Here is a 21222-nt window from a genome sequence, read left to right on the forward strand (position 1 = left end):
TTCTTCAGATTCTAGAGATCCCACTTGATTTTTTTCATGAAGTTTTAAAAAATATAACAGCCTACTTTCTGAGATGTACCAGCTCTGCCTGTCTTTCCCGTTGTTATTTGGGCTTTCTCTCTGTCTGAGTTCTATTCATAGCAGTTTAGCCTAAATGAGAGGCTTTACCTTGGAAGAGAACTTGGCAGGCTAATTTCTCATGGGGCCCCGATCGCTCTAGCTATGGGAGCCTTACCCTGGAGCCCTTGTTATTATATATGTCATCTGCTATTATAGTGTGTGAAAGCCTCCTTGTGCTTTCCTTTAAACTGGCCCTCCATTGTTTTTCCACGGAGTATTTATAGACAAGGCTCCTCAGGTGCTCTCTTGTTCTCTACCATTTTCCCATGCATCTGCTGATACCATGTATATCTTATATTGTAGATAAACTAGAGGTCCAGTGCATGAATTCGTGAACAGGTGGGATTCCTCAGCCTTTTCGGTGATTGAGGCCTATTGGGGGTGCTAGCCCTGGGAAGTTGGCTGGTCGGCCATGTTGATCGGCGCCTAAGGGAGGGGGTAGAAATGGCCAGCAAGGATAGGGACCACAGGAGGTTGGCTGTCTGGGGAGAAGAGCTTGCAGGAGGTTGGCCAGTTGGTGGAAAGGGCCAATGGGAGGGGCCATGGGAAGTTGGCTGGCTGGGGGGGCAGGGCCGTGTTAGGTTGCCCAGCCAGGAAGAGGGGACGCAGCAGGCTGGCTTGGGAGCACACTGACCATGAGGGGAGTGCTCCTGTGTTGAGTGTCTGCCCTCTGCTGTTCAGTGTGCATCATAGCAACTAGTCATGCAGTCATCCAGTCATTCTGGTCATTCCAGTCATTCAGTTGTAATGGTCACTTAGAGATAGATATATATATATATATATATATATATATATATATATATATATATATATATATATTCCTCATCCAATCATATTTTGGAGTTCAATGGGATACCTTGTCATTTATTTTCATTGTAAGTGTCCATATGTTATTGCTAATGGAGTAGTTATTATTAAGGGGGGTAGTAATCATTTTACTATCTACTAGAGGCCCGGTGCATGAATTCAGGCATGGGTGGGGTCCCTCTGGATGGCCTGCAGAGACTGGGCCAAAACCTGTAGTCCAGCACTGCTGCTCCCGCTCATCCTGGCCCCACTGTGCCTACCGTGGGCTCACGCCCAATCAGTCCTGATTGGAAGAGGCTCGTGCTGCCATAGCAGCGCTCACCAGCCATGAGCCCTATGTCTAGCACTCTCGCAAGGGGAATAGCTTGCAGGATTTTGCTGCCACTGGCTCTCAGACATTCCCCAAGGGGTCCTAGATTGTGAGAGGTCACAGGCCAGGCTAAGAGACCCCATTGGTGCACACTGAGCCAGGGAGAGACCTTGGGAGGGCTTCAGGGAGTGTCCAGCCCATCTTTCTCAGTCCCAATCAACCAGACCTTAGTAGCAAGCTAACCTACTGGTTGAATTATCTGCCTCCTGGTGGTAAGTGCACATAGTGACTGGTCAACCAGTTGACTGCCCCCTGGTGATCAGTGCTCATCATAGCAAGTGGTTGAGCAGCCTTAGCATATCATTAGCATACTACACTTTGATTGGTTGTTCAGTTGTTCTGCCATTTGGTCTATTTGCATATTACCCTTTTATTATATAGGATTATTATGTCTGTTGTTCATGGAAGAATTCAGGGAAATGTAAAAACAATGCCACCATTGCCATTTCCCTGAATTTGTCATGTTGTGTACAGTTTATGTATCAGTACAATTTCAAAATTATTAAAATTATATTTACCGTATTTTTCGGACCATAAGACGCTCCGGACCATAAGACGCACCAGTTTTTAGAGAAGGGAAATGAAGAAAAAAAGATTCTGAAACAAATAGTGTCCTAAAATATTTTATGTGCATTAAAACCCAACATCACAGTCATAAACACATGTAATCCACCCTGTAAAGTAAACAGCAGCATTTAGAACCATTTTAGAGCCGGGCAAGCACACAGAGACCACACAGAGCCGGGCAAGTAAAAAAACTTTTTTTTTTAATTATATGTGTAGGCTATATTTGGACCATAAGACGCAGGGACTTTTCCCCCCCACTTCTGGGGGGAAAAAAGTGCGTCTTATGGTCCGAAAAATACGGTAATACATAAAATTTAAATTAAAATAAACAGATATATTTTTCTATCATATTGTTATTGTATATGACCCAAAGGTGTTATGAGATTCTTGACTAAGCTTATTCCATTTATAATAAGATTTTAGTGATGTTCTCTTTTGGTAGAGGTGAAATTTCAGGCTATACTTAAATATGTTTAAAATAAGCTAGTCTTGGAAACTATAAAGATTCTTGAATATTATATGACTTAATAAAATATTTACTAATGTCACTAGAAATAGACTCATAAGTGACATTTGCTATACTGCTACCGTTTTTCCAAGATGTTTCAAGTTATATATAGCTTATAAAAAGGGAAGCCTGTGTTTTACATCTAACCTTGCCTTTCACATCCACATCAATCTTAACTGATTATAACAGAGATAGACACCTAACCCAAGGCTAAGCCATTCACATTATCTCTAGATAGATAATGATTTATAATCAGATAATGAAAGATATTTACATCAAAAGCACATTTGGAGTTAAGAATGGATGTTATGCTGGGCTATGTTCGAATGACTAAGAGAGTGAAGCTAGTCTAGGAGAGAAGAAAAAAAAAAAGAGTTCATATACAGAGAGAAGCACAAATAGGAGTCTGTGAAGTTGCTTTAAGAGTTAAAGGGGAGTAGCCTTGGTTACTGACTCCCCTCTCCCATTTCTAAGCTGCCTGGAGTCCATTTCCTGTCCGTGGATGCTTATGAAACTTTTGATGTACCCTTATGATAATTACGTTAACTTAAATATTCTCATGAGTCTTAAACAAATATAAAATGCTCACACAGATTATAAACAGTGATTTTAAAAGGCCACTCTATGCCATGGTGAAACAAGACAGAGTGAAGCACACTATGCTAACAAATATACACACAAGTAAGCATCTTCTCTTCTAATTAGCTTGAGTAACTACTGTTTCTTTATTACTAATTACAACTCTAGGCCCACTGTAGTTCTTAAGCCCCCAAAATAAAAATTAGCACTATCTAACCCACCTCCTGACAATCTATAACTGGCCCCATTTACTTAAATACAAACTTCAAAATAAGCTCCTCATAACTCCTTTAAAGGAAGCTCCACAGTATCTCTGAATTGCATTCTCAATTGCTGCAGCAAGACAAATATAACAAGTTTGGATCAAAGGTTGCTTTGTCATCATGGGCTAATAGGTTTGATAGTTACATACATAGTTACTCTATTTTTTCTGTATCAGTTTGCAAATTGAAAAGCTGGAATCCTTTTAAAGAAAATTGGCTAAGCTCCAAATAACTACTGTCTTTAAAAAAATCCTTAATTATTGCCAAGAGAAACATATACACACCAAAAGCTATATAAAAATAGCTACAGTTAATGGGTGCCCTTAAAAGATGTGAACTACATTGATTACTCTAGAATCCTATAATAATACATTTAAGTTTGTCCTTTTATTAGTCAAATAAAAGGTGTGACTAATAAAAGTGACAAACTTGCTGAAACCGGCTTGGCTCAGTGGATAGAGCGTTGGCCTGCGGACTGAAAGGTCCCAGGTTTGATTCCAGTCAAGGGCATGTACCTTGGTTGAGGGCACATCCCCAGTAGTGGGTGTGCAAGAGGCAGCTGATCAATGTTTCTCTCTCATCGATGTTTCTAACTCTTTATCCCTCTCTCTTCCTCTCTGTAAAAGATCAATAAAATATATATTTTTTAAAGTGACAAACTTAAACATTATCTTAATTTATAATTTAAATACATAACAATATCAACTACCAAAGATCAATTATCCTATACGAAAAAATTTAAATACATGATGGTTAAAAAAAAAAAACCTGAAAATAAAATAAGACAAAGTGCAATTCAAATATATTTTGATTATTCTATATAATAAAAGGCTTATATGCAAATTGTCCCCTCCACCAGGAGTTGAACTAGAAGGTGGGGCTGACCTGCCAACCTCCCACAGCCCTTCCCCCCAGCTGGCCCTGCCTCACATCTGACCATCCCCACCCCAATAGGTCCCGATCAGGGTGGGCCAGCCTGACCCCACCTGTGCACGAATCGTGCACCAGGCCTCTAGTTTAAAATAAGAGTACTCACTGTTTCTTTCTGTAAGACTCTAAAATACCTTTAGTTACCTAATCTTATTTTGTTGCTACCATATACATATATATAATAAAGTCAAAAGTAAAGCAATTTATTCATCATTAGCACTATTTTTTAAACAGAATTAATAGCTAAGGTAAAGATATTTTTACCATGTAAATATCCTGAGTTCTTCATAAGAGTTTGACAGTTTTTCTTCTCAGAGGAGAGGAATAGTATATAAAATAATAGAAAGAAAAAAAAAGGGAACAAAGAAAAATGAAAGAATAATCAAGAGTACTTGTTAAAGAATGAGAACATGAAAGCACATTGTTTCCAGAAGCTGGGGTGAAGAGCAAGAATGAACCTTGAAAGAATGTAGCAGCTACCTCATGTGTGTTCATGATCAATATTGGGATTTCTCACCACACAACAATGTTCTCCATCTTCCCTTATTTTTAAAACTTACCTTCATCAAAAATGATTAGCAAAAAAATCTAAGTTAAACAACGTTAATATAAACAATAAGATTATTTCTATTTACAAGTAAAAATAATTTTATTAATATTATATAAATATAATGTCACAGAACCACAAAGAGATGGCATTAATTTGTATGAGAAGCCTGAAGCAGGATTCAAAAGATGAAAAGAATTTGGGGCATAGAAAAAAGGAGAAAGATCCAATGCAGAAGAAAGAGTTGTAGAAAAACAAGGAAATGTGATAATGCATAGCTTGTTTGCATATTTAAGGAATGTCTTCTACAGCAAGAAGATAGAGATGAGTTGAATCTGAAAAAAAAATTGTTAGGACTAAATTGTGAGGGATACCAAATGTTCTGTTATATAGCAGACGTTTCTAGATTTTGGATTGCATAAACTGGCAAAAATTTAAAGGACCATATTTTAAGATTGTCAATTTCATATTTTGCCAAATAATGGCATTTAAAAAACAGAACTCAAAACCTAAGACCTACCATTTAGTGTCATTTTATTAAGAAAAATCATTTTAATACAAAAAAGAATATGAATAATACATCTGTATAATCTTAAACACAGGACTTATATCTGATATATTAAAATTAGGATATAACTTTAGATGCAGAAAAGTTATAAAATAAAATTTTATTTTGCCCAGTGAACACAAAATGAACTTCAATATGTAACTTGTTCCAATGTTTCATTTTTAGCATAGTCCTTTTTAAATATCCAAGTGGCATATCCTAATGCTCTTTCAACTCAATCCAGAGTATTGGAGGTAAACTCAGAGAAGCCCAAGAAAAATTACTCTCGATTACCCAGCCATTTCTCTATCTTCTCTTTGAAGTGCTGGGAAGAAAATAAGAAACAGTCCAGATGTCTAAAAAGGGGGCTACATAAATGGAGTCCTGATTGACAGATATGGAAGAAGTAAAAGTTACCTGACAGCAATTCCTTACATTTTAAAGTGTTATAAACTATCACTTAGGAACCACTAAAGTGAGTCTTATAACTTAACATAAATCCTTCTTTGCTTTGGCTGCTGGGGAACTTGGGGCAGATTTGTGTCCCAGTTTAATAACAATGCTAGACTCATTACTAGTATTGCTATTTTACTAGATGTGTTCTGTGTTTATTTTGGTATGTCCTTGATAATTACAAATTTCTACTATATATTTTTTACAACACTTTAGGAAAAGATATACTTAAATATCTATACCAATAAAAGGGTAATATGCTAATTAGATAAGACACCCTTCAGGACAAAGCCGCAGCCATGGATGGCAGCTGCTGCTGCTGAGAGGGCCAGGCCAAGTTTCAGGCAGCTGCTGTGGCTATGAGGGCCAAGGCTCAGGCAGCCATGGCGGCCGGCCAGCAGTGGCAGCAGCAGTGAGGGAGTGATAAGGGCAGTGCCTTCCCCTGATTGGCCGGGTGCCTACCGAAGAGGGAGGCCAGACTGTGGCTTAGGCCTGCTCCCTGAGGGCACTGGGCCTAAGTCGTCAGTAGGACATCCCCTGAGAACTCCTGTACTGTGAGAGGGAGCAGGCTGGGTTGAGGGACCCCTCTCCAGTGCACCAGTCCTCTAGTAGAAAAATAAAAGATTTTTAGGGAATAAGGAAACATTTAAGATTTATGTTTTCAATAATGGTTATTCAATTTATTTCTTATTGTAAAAGTAACATGTCATTGACAATTCTCTCTGCCTAGAGCACTCTTCTAGCAAGCTATATGGCTCACCTCCTTTTAATCTTTGCTCAAATATAACTTTTAATATTGGCTTATTAAAATTCAATCACCCTTTTTAAAACTGCACTATAACCCTGCCATTTCTATAATCCCAGTCACTAGAGTGGTACTTTACTTATTTTTTTTACATAGCATTTGCCAACTTTCAACATTTTACATGATTCAAATATTTGTGCTTAATGCTTATTTATTGTCTCTCCTTGCTAGGTTAAAAGCTCCACAAGGCAGGGATATTTGTCTGTTAACTACTAATATATTCCAAGTACCTAAGATAGCACTTAACCTAGAGTAAGAATGCAATACTTTTTATAAAAAGTGGATAGTCCAGATAGGTTCTAAAAGCTTTGTATGCATTATATAATGTGATCCTCCCAAGAGTCCTGGGAGGGTGGTACTACCATTGATGACAACTTATAGTAAGAAACTAAGCTACAAATGGCCAAATTAGTCTCAAAAGGTCATAGAGCTAAGAAAGTGGAGGAATAAGGATTTAAACTCAGTCCAGTTAGTAGATATTTCTAATAGAAACAGACTGTGCAAAAGCAGTTGAGGACATGATAGAAAAGGCATAGGAAACACAGAGTAAATAGGAAGTGAAAAGCAAACATATATATGGCTTCTAAATTCAACAAATGGTACCTAAAGCAATTATTCACTCTCAGGATCATCTGCATATTGATTAGCCCCTTCTGAATTTCATGACTATTTAAACTTTGTTTAAATAATTAAGGCTCCAGATAATATTTTTTCAAAGCTACTCTCCTATTACAAGTGCATTAAATCTTCATAGGAGTTAATTTACCTTCTTTGCCTTCTTACTCCATTTAAGCTGCTACTAAGTAAAAGACAACAGCTTCAATTCCCAGTTAAGTATTTCATTTTTTTTCAAGTAATTTTATTCAGAATTTTGTTTTCTGAATCAATAAAAACTAAAGTATTTCTTTACATTTTCTCAGTTAAAGATCCTCATATAACAAATGTGAATCAAAAAAAGTCACTTAAAGAAGCCTGGCTCTTTGAAGGAAATTTTAGAGATCCTTGCTTAGTATACACAGCATCCTAATGAAAAATATACAGCCTGTAGATTAGGATCATAAGGACCAGAGAGTTCCATCCAACTTTTTCAAAGTTCTTCATTCTGTTATTAGCTGTACAATAAGACTGACTGTGCAAATAAGTTATTTAAAAAAAATGAACAAGAAGAAAGTATACATAATATCTTATTAGCATTCGTGGAAGTAATGTCTTTATATACTTTGACAATAAATTTTCCTCCAGAAGTACAAATTATGTCATGATTAATAGAAACATTATAGGAAACTAAAATAATTAGAATAGAGAGAGAAAGCATACCTTCTATCAATAGCTCTTGTCCATGACTGCCAAGAAGTGTACGAGATAGGAATGGGGCAAAGTCTACAAAAATTTCACGAAGAAGAGGAGCAACTTTTTCTAAAGCTCTTTCAAGTTTTGCAGTGATGCTGTTGAAATTAAGACATAAAGACTAGTAAATATAATTCAAAATAAAAAATGAAATAAACTTTTTATTTCTAAATTAAAACCTTTGAAAATAATAAAAGTTCAATCTATTCCACTGAATAATGTGTAGAATGGACACAGTAAAATTTCATATCAATCATAAGGCTACTCCAAAGACTGCAGCTAAATTAGAATGACTATATGGTGAAAAGGATTTAGGGTTCTATAACCTTTGAGGGCCACAGACACTATTCATAGTTCTAGAAGCTTTAAGAAAATAAGTTCTCCATGTATCATTTTTTTGTCTCTCATTGTATCCCTAAAATAAAACAGTTTTTCAACACTTATTATAAGGATCACTGTGATAATTACAAAGAATTAACTCTTGATCTAAAAAATTCCCTGAAAATTTCCTCAAAAGCTAAACAAATAAGGGAATAATTGAAATTCACTGTAATATAATTGAATTGCTTTGCTAAAGTAGGCATGTTCCATTTCATAAGTCCACTTAGTTGTATTTACCAAACTCAGTTCTCAAGCTTCATTTGTTCCAGAAGGCTGTTTGAGAAGCAATTTGTTAAAAAAATAAAATAAAACAGAATCATTTCCCATTAAAAATAATGTAAATTGAATAAATTCATTCCAGATCCCCAAATGATTCCATTTAAACCTTCCTTGTATATAGTACATGTCTAATGTACTGTTTAATTTATAAACACACACTTCTTTTCTTAATTTATTGATCCACCCCCTACTAGCCTTAAAGGAATCGTTTTCATACTCCTTCCGGGTGTCTTTTTGGAGGTCAGTATGCAATTCTTCACTTCTCAGGTATCACTGCCTCTGAAATGTTGTCACCAGCTGACTGATTTTCACTTATCCAAATCAACAAGTTTTTCTACCTCTTCAATTGCCTGTGATCATTGTTTCTTTCACATCTTTTGCAACATCAGCACTCTTGATGGCCTATTTAAATTTTAAAATTGTGCTAAGCATCCATTTGGCTAGCAACAAAGCAAAAGAGAAACACACACACACACACACACACACACACACACACACTATCACCACCAACAACAGAAAAAATATTCACAGCACAATATCCTGAGATGTTAACAAGAGAGGTTTAGAAATAAACTGACTCTCATTCTCTCCTTTGTTTGTGATGTGAGAAATGCCTTTCGTCATGATGATGTATCTGCACGAAAGGGTTGTCAAGTCCAGTGCAAAGTTTGGTTCAACAACCACAACATTATTTTTATGAACAACTTGGTCAATCACCCAATTGTTTGAGATAGGAGACTTTCAAGAATGAAGGTTTAACTGTATGTTGTTCACTATTAAGTTTTCAGTTATATGACCTTACATAAGCACCGTTTGAGTAGTATATGCAAAAAGAAGAAAAAAACATGTAAAAACTAACTCTGCTCAGGCAAATACAAAAAGTGTTTTGGAGTAAGACTGCTTAGCCTGGAACGCTGATTCTATCATATGGTATCTAGATGACCTACACCTGAAAAATGAAAAGACAAGTCACTAGTTAGTGAGGATTCAATCAGCTAAGACATGTAAAGTACATAGAAAAGTACCTGGACACAGTGAGAGATCAACAATAGTAGCTCTTCTAACAGCTATGTTAATTAAAAAAACAGATACATTTACTCTTACAGAATGTGAGTCTGATGTATCTTAAAAATTCAATTTAAAAATATAATATTAGATGACCACTCCTTTTATCCATACAGAAAACATGTATAATAAAGAATTAAAACAATGCTTCCAAATAATAAAAGTTCTGCCACAATGCTAAGTAACATATTTGTTAGGCATGAGAAAACATAATGACAAAAAATCATAGAATGATTTGAAACATAGTACTAATGTTTGAAACTAAATTATTTCATTTTTTTAAAGCAATTAAATGATTAGGGATTAGGAAATAATCAAAATGCCTTCTTTCATACTTTCAAAAAAGCATTATTTGAATCCTTTGTGTACACACAGCCTTACCATTACTTCGATTTGACTTTATCTCATCTTATCTGATTGGACAGCCTTAGAGAAAGGAGAACCCAGAAAGGGAAATTCAGATTAAGTAAATACTTAAAGACAATATTCTGAAGAAAGAGCTACTCTGTTATTCCTGAAGCAAGCACCTACATTAAGGCCATGACTCTCAAATGTTAGTGCAGATCAGAATCATCTCCAAGGCTTGTTTAAACAGTCCTAGAACCCTATACCAAGAGTTCCTGATTCAGCAGGTCTGGGTGAACTGTGAGAATTTGCACTTGTAACAAATTCTCAGGTGGTCTAAAACTGCTATTCTAGGAAACACACTTTGAGAAGAACTGTTTTAATGAAAGTCTTTACTTTCATTATGTTCAGTATGTTGCAAAGGAAAGGCTACCCAAAGTAATATAATTATCATGCTATTTATGACTTTTAGTGACAGTAGATATAAATTCTTTTTTGGATCTACTACTTCTTTCATTCTTTTTCATTCTCCAGGATCATTTCCTATGATTCTTCCCCACTACTAAGGCAATGTAAGGAAGAAAGGTAAACATGAACCTATGAAAAGGAGAAAAATCTATATGTAGTTATTCTTGTTTGCTTCTGCAGTTGAATTCTGAGTGAAGCATGAATACTTATTTTTATTTAAGATTAATTAATGAAAATAAAGTTAGAAAAAAATCTAGACTTATACAGGTTCACATTACAGTTATACTGTTGGATTGTAGTATATTGTTATTCAATTACATCCAGGAACATTGATTTTCCCAATTTAAAACTCCCCCCTCCTCCCATATTTTACAGGTTTATGTTTAATTTAGAGACTTCAAAATTGCAAGAATTCTCCTCTTGGTGATTAAGTTAAATATCAAATAGAAACTAATCAAAGCAACTAAGTAGGTGTGTGTGTGTGTGTAAATAGCATGTATGGATAAAAACAGACATATGTCAGAGAGTGAATCCCTATAATAAGATTTTTTGCAACTATTTTCTTATAAAATTTATTAGAATATTGGGATTCTGTTTATACATATTATCTGCAATCATAATTTTAATTTTCTAATAGTGGACAAACCATGTAACATTTTACCCACCATGAGGTCAAATATTTTAATTACAAAAAGTCATTATCAAGCAGATTTCTCCAACCCTGCAGAGAAGTCTTATCATCACTTCTCACAGAGAAGAATGTGGGCAAGTTTCTGTTCTTGTTGTTAATATTTATAGATTCCTCACAATAAAATTTTAAGAAAAATAAACACTGTATGTGATCTTCATACTTACATAACTTAAATTCCCAAAGGAAATGCTATAAACTTAAATCTCAGCCTTATACCCAACTCTATCACCCAGCAAATAACCCCCAATTATTTAAAAAATAACATTGTGCCTATAGTGTTATTTCAATTCTCATCTGAGAGGAATATAATAAAAACTCCTTATTCCCAACTGCATACATGAAGAACTTATCTAATTACATGTAATAACAATAAAAATAAATTTGAACAAGGGAATATTCGTTGGCCTGTGTCCTATACAAATACATGAATTAATCACCTCATTTTTAGTATAATTTTTATTTTAAAAATAGAAACAATACATAATTATCAGAAAACAATTAACAACAGGCTCTTTAAAAAATCTTTTGTAAGAAAAATTAGTACAGGTTAGGAAAACAACTAAGCAGTAACTTTTCAGTTTTATTTGAAAGCTTGTTTTCACTTATTAAAAACAAAACAAAACAACAACAAAACACACACACACACACACACACACACACATTAATTTAGCCCGGCTGGTGTTTCTCAGTGATTTGAGTTTCAACCCATGAACAAAGAAGTCACCTGTTTGATTCCAGGTCAGGGTATATGCTAGTGTTGTGGACTCAGTCCCCAGTAGGAGGTATGTAGGAGGCAACCCATCAATGTTTCTCTATCATAGATGTTTCTATCTCTCTCCTCCCTTCCTCTCTCTGAAATCAATAAAAACATATTTTAAAAAACAACATTCAGACTCAGACATTTTATAAATAGAAATAATATACAGGTGCACTAGATGGGGAGTTTTCCTTACACAGTCTTGAGTGAGGTTTATTATCTTAACACTTTAGGAATTTCTTAAGTTTGGAAAAGTTCTTGGGCTCTAAACATAGAATTTGTCAACTCTAGGTTGAAATGCATTCCCTCAAGCTATCCATTTATCTCTCTCACTCTATATTTTTCCCTTCTCTTCAGTCACACTAACTATGGTTGGAATGTTATTTTGACTTTTGCTTTTTTTTTCCTTTTAAATATATTTTTATTGATTTCAGAGAGGAAAAGAGAGGGAGAGATGGAAACATCAATGATGGGTGAGAACCATTGATTGGCTCTCTCCAGCGTGCCCCCTATTGGGGATTGAACCCACAACCTGGGCGTGTGCCCTCAACTGCGATCAAACCAAGGATCCTTCAGTACACAGGCCGATGCTCTAGCCATTGAGCCAAATCAGCTAAGGCTGGCTATTTTTCTTGATAGTAAGAGCAAACTCTTTTAAGAAAGAGAATTACTGATTTATTTCCATGAAGAAAATTGCCATTACAATATAATAAATTTATCAAGTACTCTAACAAATTTACCAACTATAGGAAAACAAAACATTCAAAGCAAATATTAATGTTTTAAATGAAATTCTATAGATCTAATGCCTGCATAAAACAATATGACTTAAAACATAACATTTTATTATGATGATTTTAAAAGACACAATTATATATTGGTCTTTACCTGTATTAAGAAAATCTCATTTTCAGAGATTTATAGATTTTAAAAAATTTATTTGACTAGAGATATAATTAACTCGTGAGAGAAACAATGGTATGAAATCCTATGGCTGCAATTATCATCAAATCTTATCAAATTTAACTGACCAATCTACCCAGGTTGTGGGCTCAGTCTTCAGTGAGGGATGTACAGGAGGCAACTGATTAATAATTCTCTTCATTGATGTTTCTATCTTTCCCCTTTCTACTGTGAAATCAATAAAAAATATATATTTTTTAAAAGTAAGATACATGATGTTTTCTAAAGTCTGCTTTCACAAGTGTTGATTACTTTCAAATATTAAATGTTTTATAATTTTAGAAAAACATAATTCTACTTTTACTTAAGATATTACTTTCACTGTGAATTGCATTTTAATAAGCAACAGTATATTTCTACCAGTTTATAATGTTACAATTTTTGTTTACTTTTTTAATTTTTTGTATTCTCACAGACCCCTAGCATGTCAAAATATAATAAATAATAACTTAATTTGATATGTTCAAGTTCTTAAATTTTGTCACTCATTTTTAAAATCATAAAAAACAATCAGTGTATATAAAAATATAATCTAGAATGAAAATGAGTAATCATGTACCCTTAAGATATGTATTTAAAAGTTATGACTCAGATATAAAGAAAATTATTCCAATCCTGAAATCCACAGATTTTATTAATCAAATACTCCTATGTAAATGAGGGAATACAGGCAGAGGTAAGTGAGCTGATTTATCTAAGTAAAGACTGATGCAAAGAAAAGAATAGGAGAATATTAATGACAGCAAAACCATATACTGTAAAAGTTAAATTGTTAACCAGTTGTATATTATAACTAGTAATGGAAAAACACTGACTTTAAATATCTTGTTCACAGTTCACTAAACATCTAGTGTGAATCATAGACATACTAGAGAGCAGATGGATAAAGTGCATCCTACATATCAAATCTGTGGCACTTAGATCCTACTGATAAACAATTTCTTCAAACTATAACTTTTCACAGCCACTAAGCAAAATATGAAGCTAAAAAATATGTTGCTTATTTTATTTCTCCAAGGTCTTTTAAATTAAAAAATGACATTTATCCTCAATCTTTCTTAAAAGAATCATATACATTTTCAAGTGTATGATGTACTGGTTAAAAAAGTAGATAAAATTACAAAAGACTAAGAAATTAAGCCTCAGCAGAATTCTCAGTGTGGAAGTTGGCTCTTTTATATGGTAAACTATAAACTAAATTTGAAATACACATTTTTTAAGTTTCAAGAAATGTAATGCAAGGATGTCTTTAAATAATTATAAAAGCTTGTTTGCAGCACATTTTTTAAAATTGCTAATTGCATGTTTTGTAGGGAGAAAGAAAATGAAAAACTGAAATGGAAAAAAATCTCTCCTTTCTAGTCAACTAGAAAATAAAATGACATAAAAACTAACTGTAATGAAATAAAAATATAAGTTCAAGACTATATGTCAATTTGAGCAAAAAAGAAAAGAGAGAACTCATGGAGATGGAAAAGAGTGTGGTAATTGCAGTGGGGGGAGTTGGTGGGGAGGAAGTGAAGAGGGCATAGAGGGGCTAAAGAAAAGAATACATGTGATTTTACTGAGGCAAAACAACAAACTTAGTAATGTAAAGAAGGCTGTGTTTTAAATCCTATCTAATAAAAGAGTAATATGTAAATTAACCAGCACTCTGCTATACCCACAAGCCACAAGCACCAGCCAATCAGGAGACAGTATGCAAAATAACTCAACCAAGATGGCTGTGGTCATGGAACCAGCAGAAAGCTTGAGTTTCCTTGGCAATGGAGGAAACCAAGATTTCTGCACACTCTGGCAGGCCCAGGACTCCATTCAAGGCTATAAAGTTTCAATTATAGAAGATAAATAAATCCCAGATACCAGGGCCTCCACTTGGGTAGCTGGGGGCGTGGCCAGCCTGCAAACCACCACAGGCCCCTCAGCCAGGCCACCCCATGCCCCAAGGGAACCCCCACCCTGATCCAGGACATCCTTCAGGACAAACCAGCTGACCTCCACCCATGCACCAGGCCTCTATCCTATCTAATAAAAAAGTAATATGCAGATTGATCATCACTCTAACACACAAGATGGCTGCCCCTATGTGGTTAAATATCCTGCCCCCATCTGGACACAAGATGGCCACTACAAGATGGCCAGCAGGGGAGGGCAGTTGGGAGCCACCAGACCTGCAAGGGAGGGCAGTTGTGGGTGATCAGGCCAGCAGAGGAGAGCAACTGGGAGAAACCAGGCCTGCAAGGGAGGGCAGTTGGGGGCAATCAAACCTACAGGGGAGGCAGTTAGGGGGACCAGGCCTGCAGGAGAGAGCAGTTAGGGGCAATCAGACTTGCAGGGGAGCAATTAGGCATCAATCAGGCTGTCAGGAGAGTGGTTAGGTCAATCAGGACGGCAGTTAGGCAAGCAGCTGGGAGCCAGCAGTCCTGGATTGAGTCTAGTAGGATTGGATCTGAAAGGGCTGTCGGACATCCCTTGAGGGGTCCCAGATTGGAGAAGGTGCAGGCTGGGCTGAGGGACACCCCATCCTCGTCTCCATGCATGAATTTCATGCACCGGGCCTCTAGTAAGTTACAAAAAGTTTGAAAAACTAAAACTTTTCCTACTAAAAAATTATAATATAAAAAATATCAATGTAGTAGATACTATAGAGGATCATCAAAATCCCCCTTTAGGATAGAGATGCTCATTTCCTGGAAAGTTCAAAGGAGGATAACTGGGTTATTGCTCACAGCTGAATTCCTCCCCAAAAAGAACCTGTCTCACACAAAGTTATGTCCCCTCATCAGGAGCAGGAGCAATCTGCATTCAAACACTAGTCATTTAGGAGATAAAAAATACTAGATCTTTTGACTCATTTGAGGACATCTCTTGTAGCCAGTCCACTTTCAGAGCTTTCCCATGGAATGGCCTGGGGTCTCCCTTATAATTGCATCACTTTTCTTTCTGACCAATCCTCTCTTCCCATTTCATTATAGGTGATGTGATCAAGAACATTCCCCACACCCGTCCAATGTGGTGCAATGGTTGAGCATTGACCCATGAACCAGACGGTCATAGTCCAATTCCTGGTCAGGGCACATGCCTGGTTTGCAGACTTGATTCCCATTGGGGGAATGCAGGGGACAGCCGATCAATGATTCTCTCTCATTATTGATGTTTCTATCTCCCTCGGCCTCCTCTCTCTCTCTGAAATCAATAAACACACACACACACACACACACACACACACACACACATATATATATATTTTTTTAAGAACATTCCCCAGTAAATCACCTATATCCAAGGCTCTATCTATAAATTTCTTACCTGGGATAGTAGGCAGCTAATGAGTGTTTTTTATATTTCTTGGTTCACATAATATCTTTTGAAAATACAAATTGGAAAGTTATTGATTAGGAATATGAAGTTTTAAAGAGAAATAGAGAATTTCCATTTTGCTTGTAGGAAGCTGTAAAGGGTCACACCCACATTAATTACAAGAGAGAGCCAGATAATCTATGGAAGTATAAGAGAGCTGAAGTTGCAGGCCAAACAACTAGCCTTGAAATCTGAAGAGAGACAGAAACCTCCAAGGAGACATGGGAGAGATACAAGAACTTGCTTCCTTGGGGTACAGCACAGGAAGAATGAACACTGGGTAGCATATAAGCTGGTAAGAAACAGATGAAGAAAAAAAAAAAAAGGAAGAAAACAGATAAAGCTTTTAATAAATTGCTTAACTCCAAATGTGAGAGAATAAAACCTTTAGAGGGGCAGACACTAAGTCTGGATTACTCACGATAAAGCCCAGAACAGCAAGGAAAACTGAGGAACTTCCTTTAAGGCTGTAGGAGAAGAGAGGGAAGCAGTAACTGCTGCAGAAAAGACACAAAGCCCAGCTTAGAATCCCTACCCCTTCTCTCTATCCTCTATGAAAAAAGTCTTTTACATCCTAGAAAAGGATACAAAACCTTTCACTTTCAGGTTATAGGAGAAAGCCTAGTGAAGCCTGAGAATGAGAACAGAAAAAAACCTCTGCTCTGGAGATGGGCAGGATTTTATCTTGAGTCCTGATATTTAGATTTTCTCCAGGAATCAGCAGGAAGAGTGGGAAAGTTCTACTTCCAAGACCCAGAGCAGAACCTGCGAACCTGCCTAAAAAGAAGTCTGAACCAGAACAACAGAAAACAAGCCTATATCCCCCAAACTCCAGGCTTGCAAGTATCCAGTAACAAATAATAGAAGGATACTGTTGCAGAAGCAGCCATAGCATAGAGAACTTCTTTGAAGTATAGGATCAAAGGAAAGCCTAAAGATGAAGGTAAAATCGGAGCACAGAGTAAAACATTCTCACAAACCAGCCCCTAGATTAACACAAGGAAAAGGTAGAGGAATTAAAAGCACTGAGAGTAACTAAAACAAGAAAACACAAACCTCCTTCAATTCCTGAGTAGAAAGTCTTAAACTCAATATTAAAGGCCTAGCATAAGACAAGTTGGGCCTATTTCCAGCATAAATAGTATGAATGTTATTCACTACTGTCCCATATATAATGTCCAGATGTCATCCAAAAAATATAAGACATACAAAGAAAAAAAAATCAATGTAGTCAGAATCACAAACCAACAGAATCAGACTACAGATAAACCATATTTTGGAACTATCAGATAAAGAATTTAAAATAACTATAATTAACATTTAAAAGTTAATTAATAGTTGAAAAGATAGTCAACTTGCATAAACAGATGGGGAATTTCAGCACAAATAAGAAACTATAAAAAAGACACCATGCTACTAAGTAAAAATACACTAAAAATATAATAATGTCTTCAATGGATTTATCAGTAGACTTCATAGCACCAAGGAAACAATCAGAGGATTAGAAAATAGTCCAATAAAAAAGACATATTAAAACAAATAGACCAGTGTGGTTCAGCGGTTGAGTATCAACCTATGAAACAAGAGATCCCTGGTTTGATTCCCAGCTGGACACATGCCCAGGTTGTCCACTTGATCCCCAGTAGGAGGCATGAGGAGACAGCAAATTGATGTTTCTCTCTCATTGATGTTTCTATCTTTCTATCCTTCTCTCTTCCTCTCTCTCTAAAATCAATTTTAAAAATCATACATTAAAACAAGTAGAGATTAACCAAAGAACTTATCTATAAGTTATCTCTAATTAGCATATTATAAAAACATAATATGCTAATTAGAGTGGACAGCCAAACAACCTTCCGAACGTCTTTCTGGACGACCTTCCAGAAGACCACGCTATGACACCCACTGGTGCCAGGCCAGCCAAGTTAGGTGCGATGCAATCGTCAGGAGCCCCGCCATTGCCCCAGGATCGCCCTGCAGAGGCCCAGGCCACAAGCCACTGGGGCGATTGATGAAGAGGGTAAGTTCCATATTCACCCTGCAGAGGGAGGCCCAGGCCGCTGCCCGGTGGGGTGACTGATTGACTTGGGGCTGTGGCGAGTGGGTGAGGCCTCCCTCATCCATCATAGAGCCTCAGCTGGGAGGCAGGGCCTATGTCCTTGGGGTGAACCAATGAGTAGCCCTGACCAGGTGGGTGGGGCCTACCTCTTTGGGGTGATCGATTGCGGGGCTCCTGGACTATAAGAGGGCACAGGCCTGGCTGAGGTACACCCCCTCCCCAGTGCACAAATTTCATGCACTGGGTCTCTAGTATACATGTACCAGTATTCATACCTCATGGACACAAACAATAGTGTGATAAAGGCCTGGGATAGAGCAGGAGCTGAGTAGAGAGGGGTAAGGTTGGGGGGAGGGAGGCTGGGCAGATGGGGTACATCTATAATACTGTCAACAATATTTAAAAAAAAAAAGAGAAAAATATATGTATATATAATGAGACAGGGAGAGGTAGAGGGCAAGTGTATGCAAAAACTACGGAATAGTATAAAATAGACTTATATTAATTTTATTAGAATCCCAGAGGGAAATGTTCTATGCTAAATAATGGCTGCCCAAAGATGATCAAACTATAAACCTTGGAACTTGTGAATAGGCTATGATAATTGGTGAAAGGGACGTTGCAAATGAAAATCATATTATAAAAATAAAGATAGGGATATTATCTGGTATTATGAAGGTGTAGAGGGCTGCCTGGAAAGGCACATGGGCAATTTTCTTTAATTATCGTCAGCTGAACTCAGGGTGTAGCCAGAACCACGCCGTGGGAACATGTTTCCCCAAGATGGGAACATGTTGTCAGCTTGGCCTTCAAATCAGCCCAGGTGTCGGCAGGGGCGGGACTAGATATGTAAATCCAGGCATGCTAGGGCCTACTTAAGAATGCAAATAAGTTGGTGTTACTTCCTGGTATTGGGGGTATAAAATAAATGTGCTGGGAGGGGTCATCATCTTCTTCCTGGCTCTCCAGCAGACAGGATGGAGGTCCACCCAGCTCCCAGCTTAAAAATATATCTCTGTGTCTTCTTTCTTTATTTCTAATATTTCTCAATCCCTGGCCGCCTCCACTTAGAACCAGTTTGTTCATCTCTTTTGGTGCAGGACAAGGAAAAGGGAGATCCCCGCCGCATCAGGCTCCCGCAATGTAGGTATGCACAATCTAATCACAGGAACCCTAAAAAGTACAAAACTCTATGGGTGGAATCAGAGAGTTGTGACAGTGGAAGGCAGAAAAGATGTATCAGCAAGGGAAGCCAGGGAGACCCCAGGTATGAAAAGACTGTGATACACTGTCACTGGTTCTGAGTATGAAGACTGGAAAAGAGACCCTACGACATAAGGGCCACTGCAGGCTGACAGTCAACAAATAATTACAATCATAAGTCCTTTATTGAGTGAAACTGAATTCTGCCAACAACCTAAATAACCTGATTAACTTCTGCAGCCTCAAATAAGGAATGCAATAAGGAGCACAAAAATCAGAATTTTAGCCCAGTATGATCTCTGTTGTACTTTTAACCAACAGAACATTGCATAATAAATGGGCATTGTTTTAAGCTCCAAAATGTGTGGCAAATTATTATGATAGCAGTAAAAAATTAATACAAGGAAAGAGAAGATATAGTAGAAAAATGTGAAGAGATAATGAATGAGAATTTTCCAAAAAAGATACACACACACACACACACAGCAGAATAAAAATTAATTAATAACATAGATTTGTCATAATAAACTGTTGAAGCCCAGATATACAGTGAAACATCAAGAAAGCTATCAGAAAATAAAGACATTATAAAAAGGAACAATGATAAGAATGATATTCTCATTGGAAACTATGCAGGCCAGAAGACAATGAAATAAAATCTATTTCATAAAAATGTCAGCATAAGAAGATAGGTCCAGAATGACAAAGTAGGAGGACACCCCCTCCCAAGAACACAAGGAATGTACATCTATATTTAGAGCAATTCCTCCTGAGAGACAAATGAGAGACAATTTAACAGCTACTGCACAGCAAACAAGAGAGAAAGACTGTATAGAGAAGGTTGGGGAACCACAAGAGTTACCTGTGAGGTGAAGAAACTATTCAGACCAGAGGAACCAGTGAGCACCACTGTTTACATTTCCCCTGCACTTGGCTAGTGTGTGGAAGCTCTATTCAGTTCTCTGGCTGACCTGCAGGACTAGTGTAGCATGTCCCCAGCCACCTCTCTTAGAACCAGATCTACAGGAATAGGAGGGTACCAGAGCTCCTGAACAAGGGCTCTGCAATATAGAGACTGATCCAGCTGGTATAGAAGGGCACTGCTGTGTGCAGCCAATAGGCTGCATGTGCACACATGGCTCCCCCTCCTGAAGTGAGTGTGGAGTTAGCAAACTGCTGTGGTACCCACACACAGATCTTCCCTTTTCAGAGAAAGTATGAAAATAGTGGGGTACCACAGCACTCACACATGGGGCTGTCCTGCTCACAGATGATGCAGAACAAGCAAAATGCAGCAATGTATACACGGGGGGTTGCTCCATCCTCACAAAGTGATGAAATAACATAATGTATGCTACCTGCAGACCGGGATGCCCTGTGCAATGATAGTGGGGCACTGATGTGCTCACACATGAGGTTGCCTACCAGTCAAGGGTGCGTAACTAGCAAAGTATGATGATGTGCACACACAGAACTGCCCCATTCCGAGAAAGTGAGTGAGGAACCAGTAGGGCACTGCAAACTGCACTCAGAGCAACACTGCCTAGACCTGACTCAGGAAGCAGACAATTAAAGCAGTAAGGCATACTTTGTGCACAGGAAGTGGCCAATCTGGATTAAAAAGTGCAAGGAAGCACTCTCAGACATAGGCTGCTCCACCTGGAACCAAATTCTTCTGACCAGGTTGGACACCAAGCAATGCACACAATTTCTCCAAAGGCAACTGCCCTGTCAATCCAGCAGCAAGTATATTGGAAGAAATAATGGCTGAAAACATTCTTAATCTGAGGTAGGAAATAGACATTAAT

The 21222-nt window shown here is 37.2% G+C and overlaps 1 protein-coding gene across 6 annotated transcripts in view; it reads right to left on the reverse strand.

Moving 5' to 3' along the window:
* NBEA (neurobeachin) overlaps positions 1–21222 on the reverse strand; it is a 798235-nt gene that overhangs the window by 468729 nt on the left and 308284 nt on the right. For all 6 annotated transcript variants that reach the window (XM_036455167.2, XM_036455161.2, XM_036455163.2 and 3 more), the window contains one exon: positions 7814–7941. In XM_036455167.2, coding sequence (XP_036311060.1) covers positions 7814–7941 — 128 coding nt within the window. The remainder of the gene's footprint in view (positions 1–7813; positions 7942–21222) is intronic.

Source organism: Pipistrellus kuhlii, unplaced genomic scaffold (genome assembly GCF_014108245.1).
Source record: "Pipistrellus kuhlii isolate mPipKuh1 unplaced genomic scaffold, mPipKuh1.p scaffold_m20_p_3, whole genome shotgun sequence".
Lineage (NCBI taxonomy): Eukaryota > Metazoa > Chordata > Mammalia > Chiroptera > Vespertilionidae > Pipistrellus > Pipistrellus kuhlii.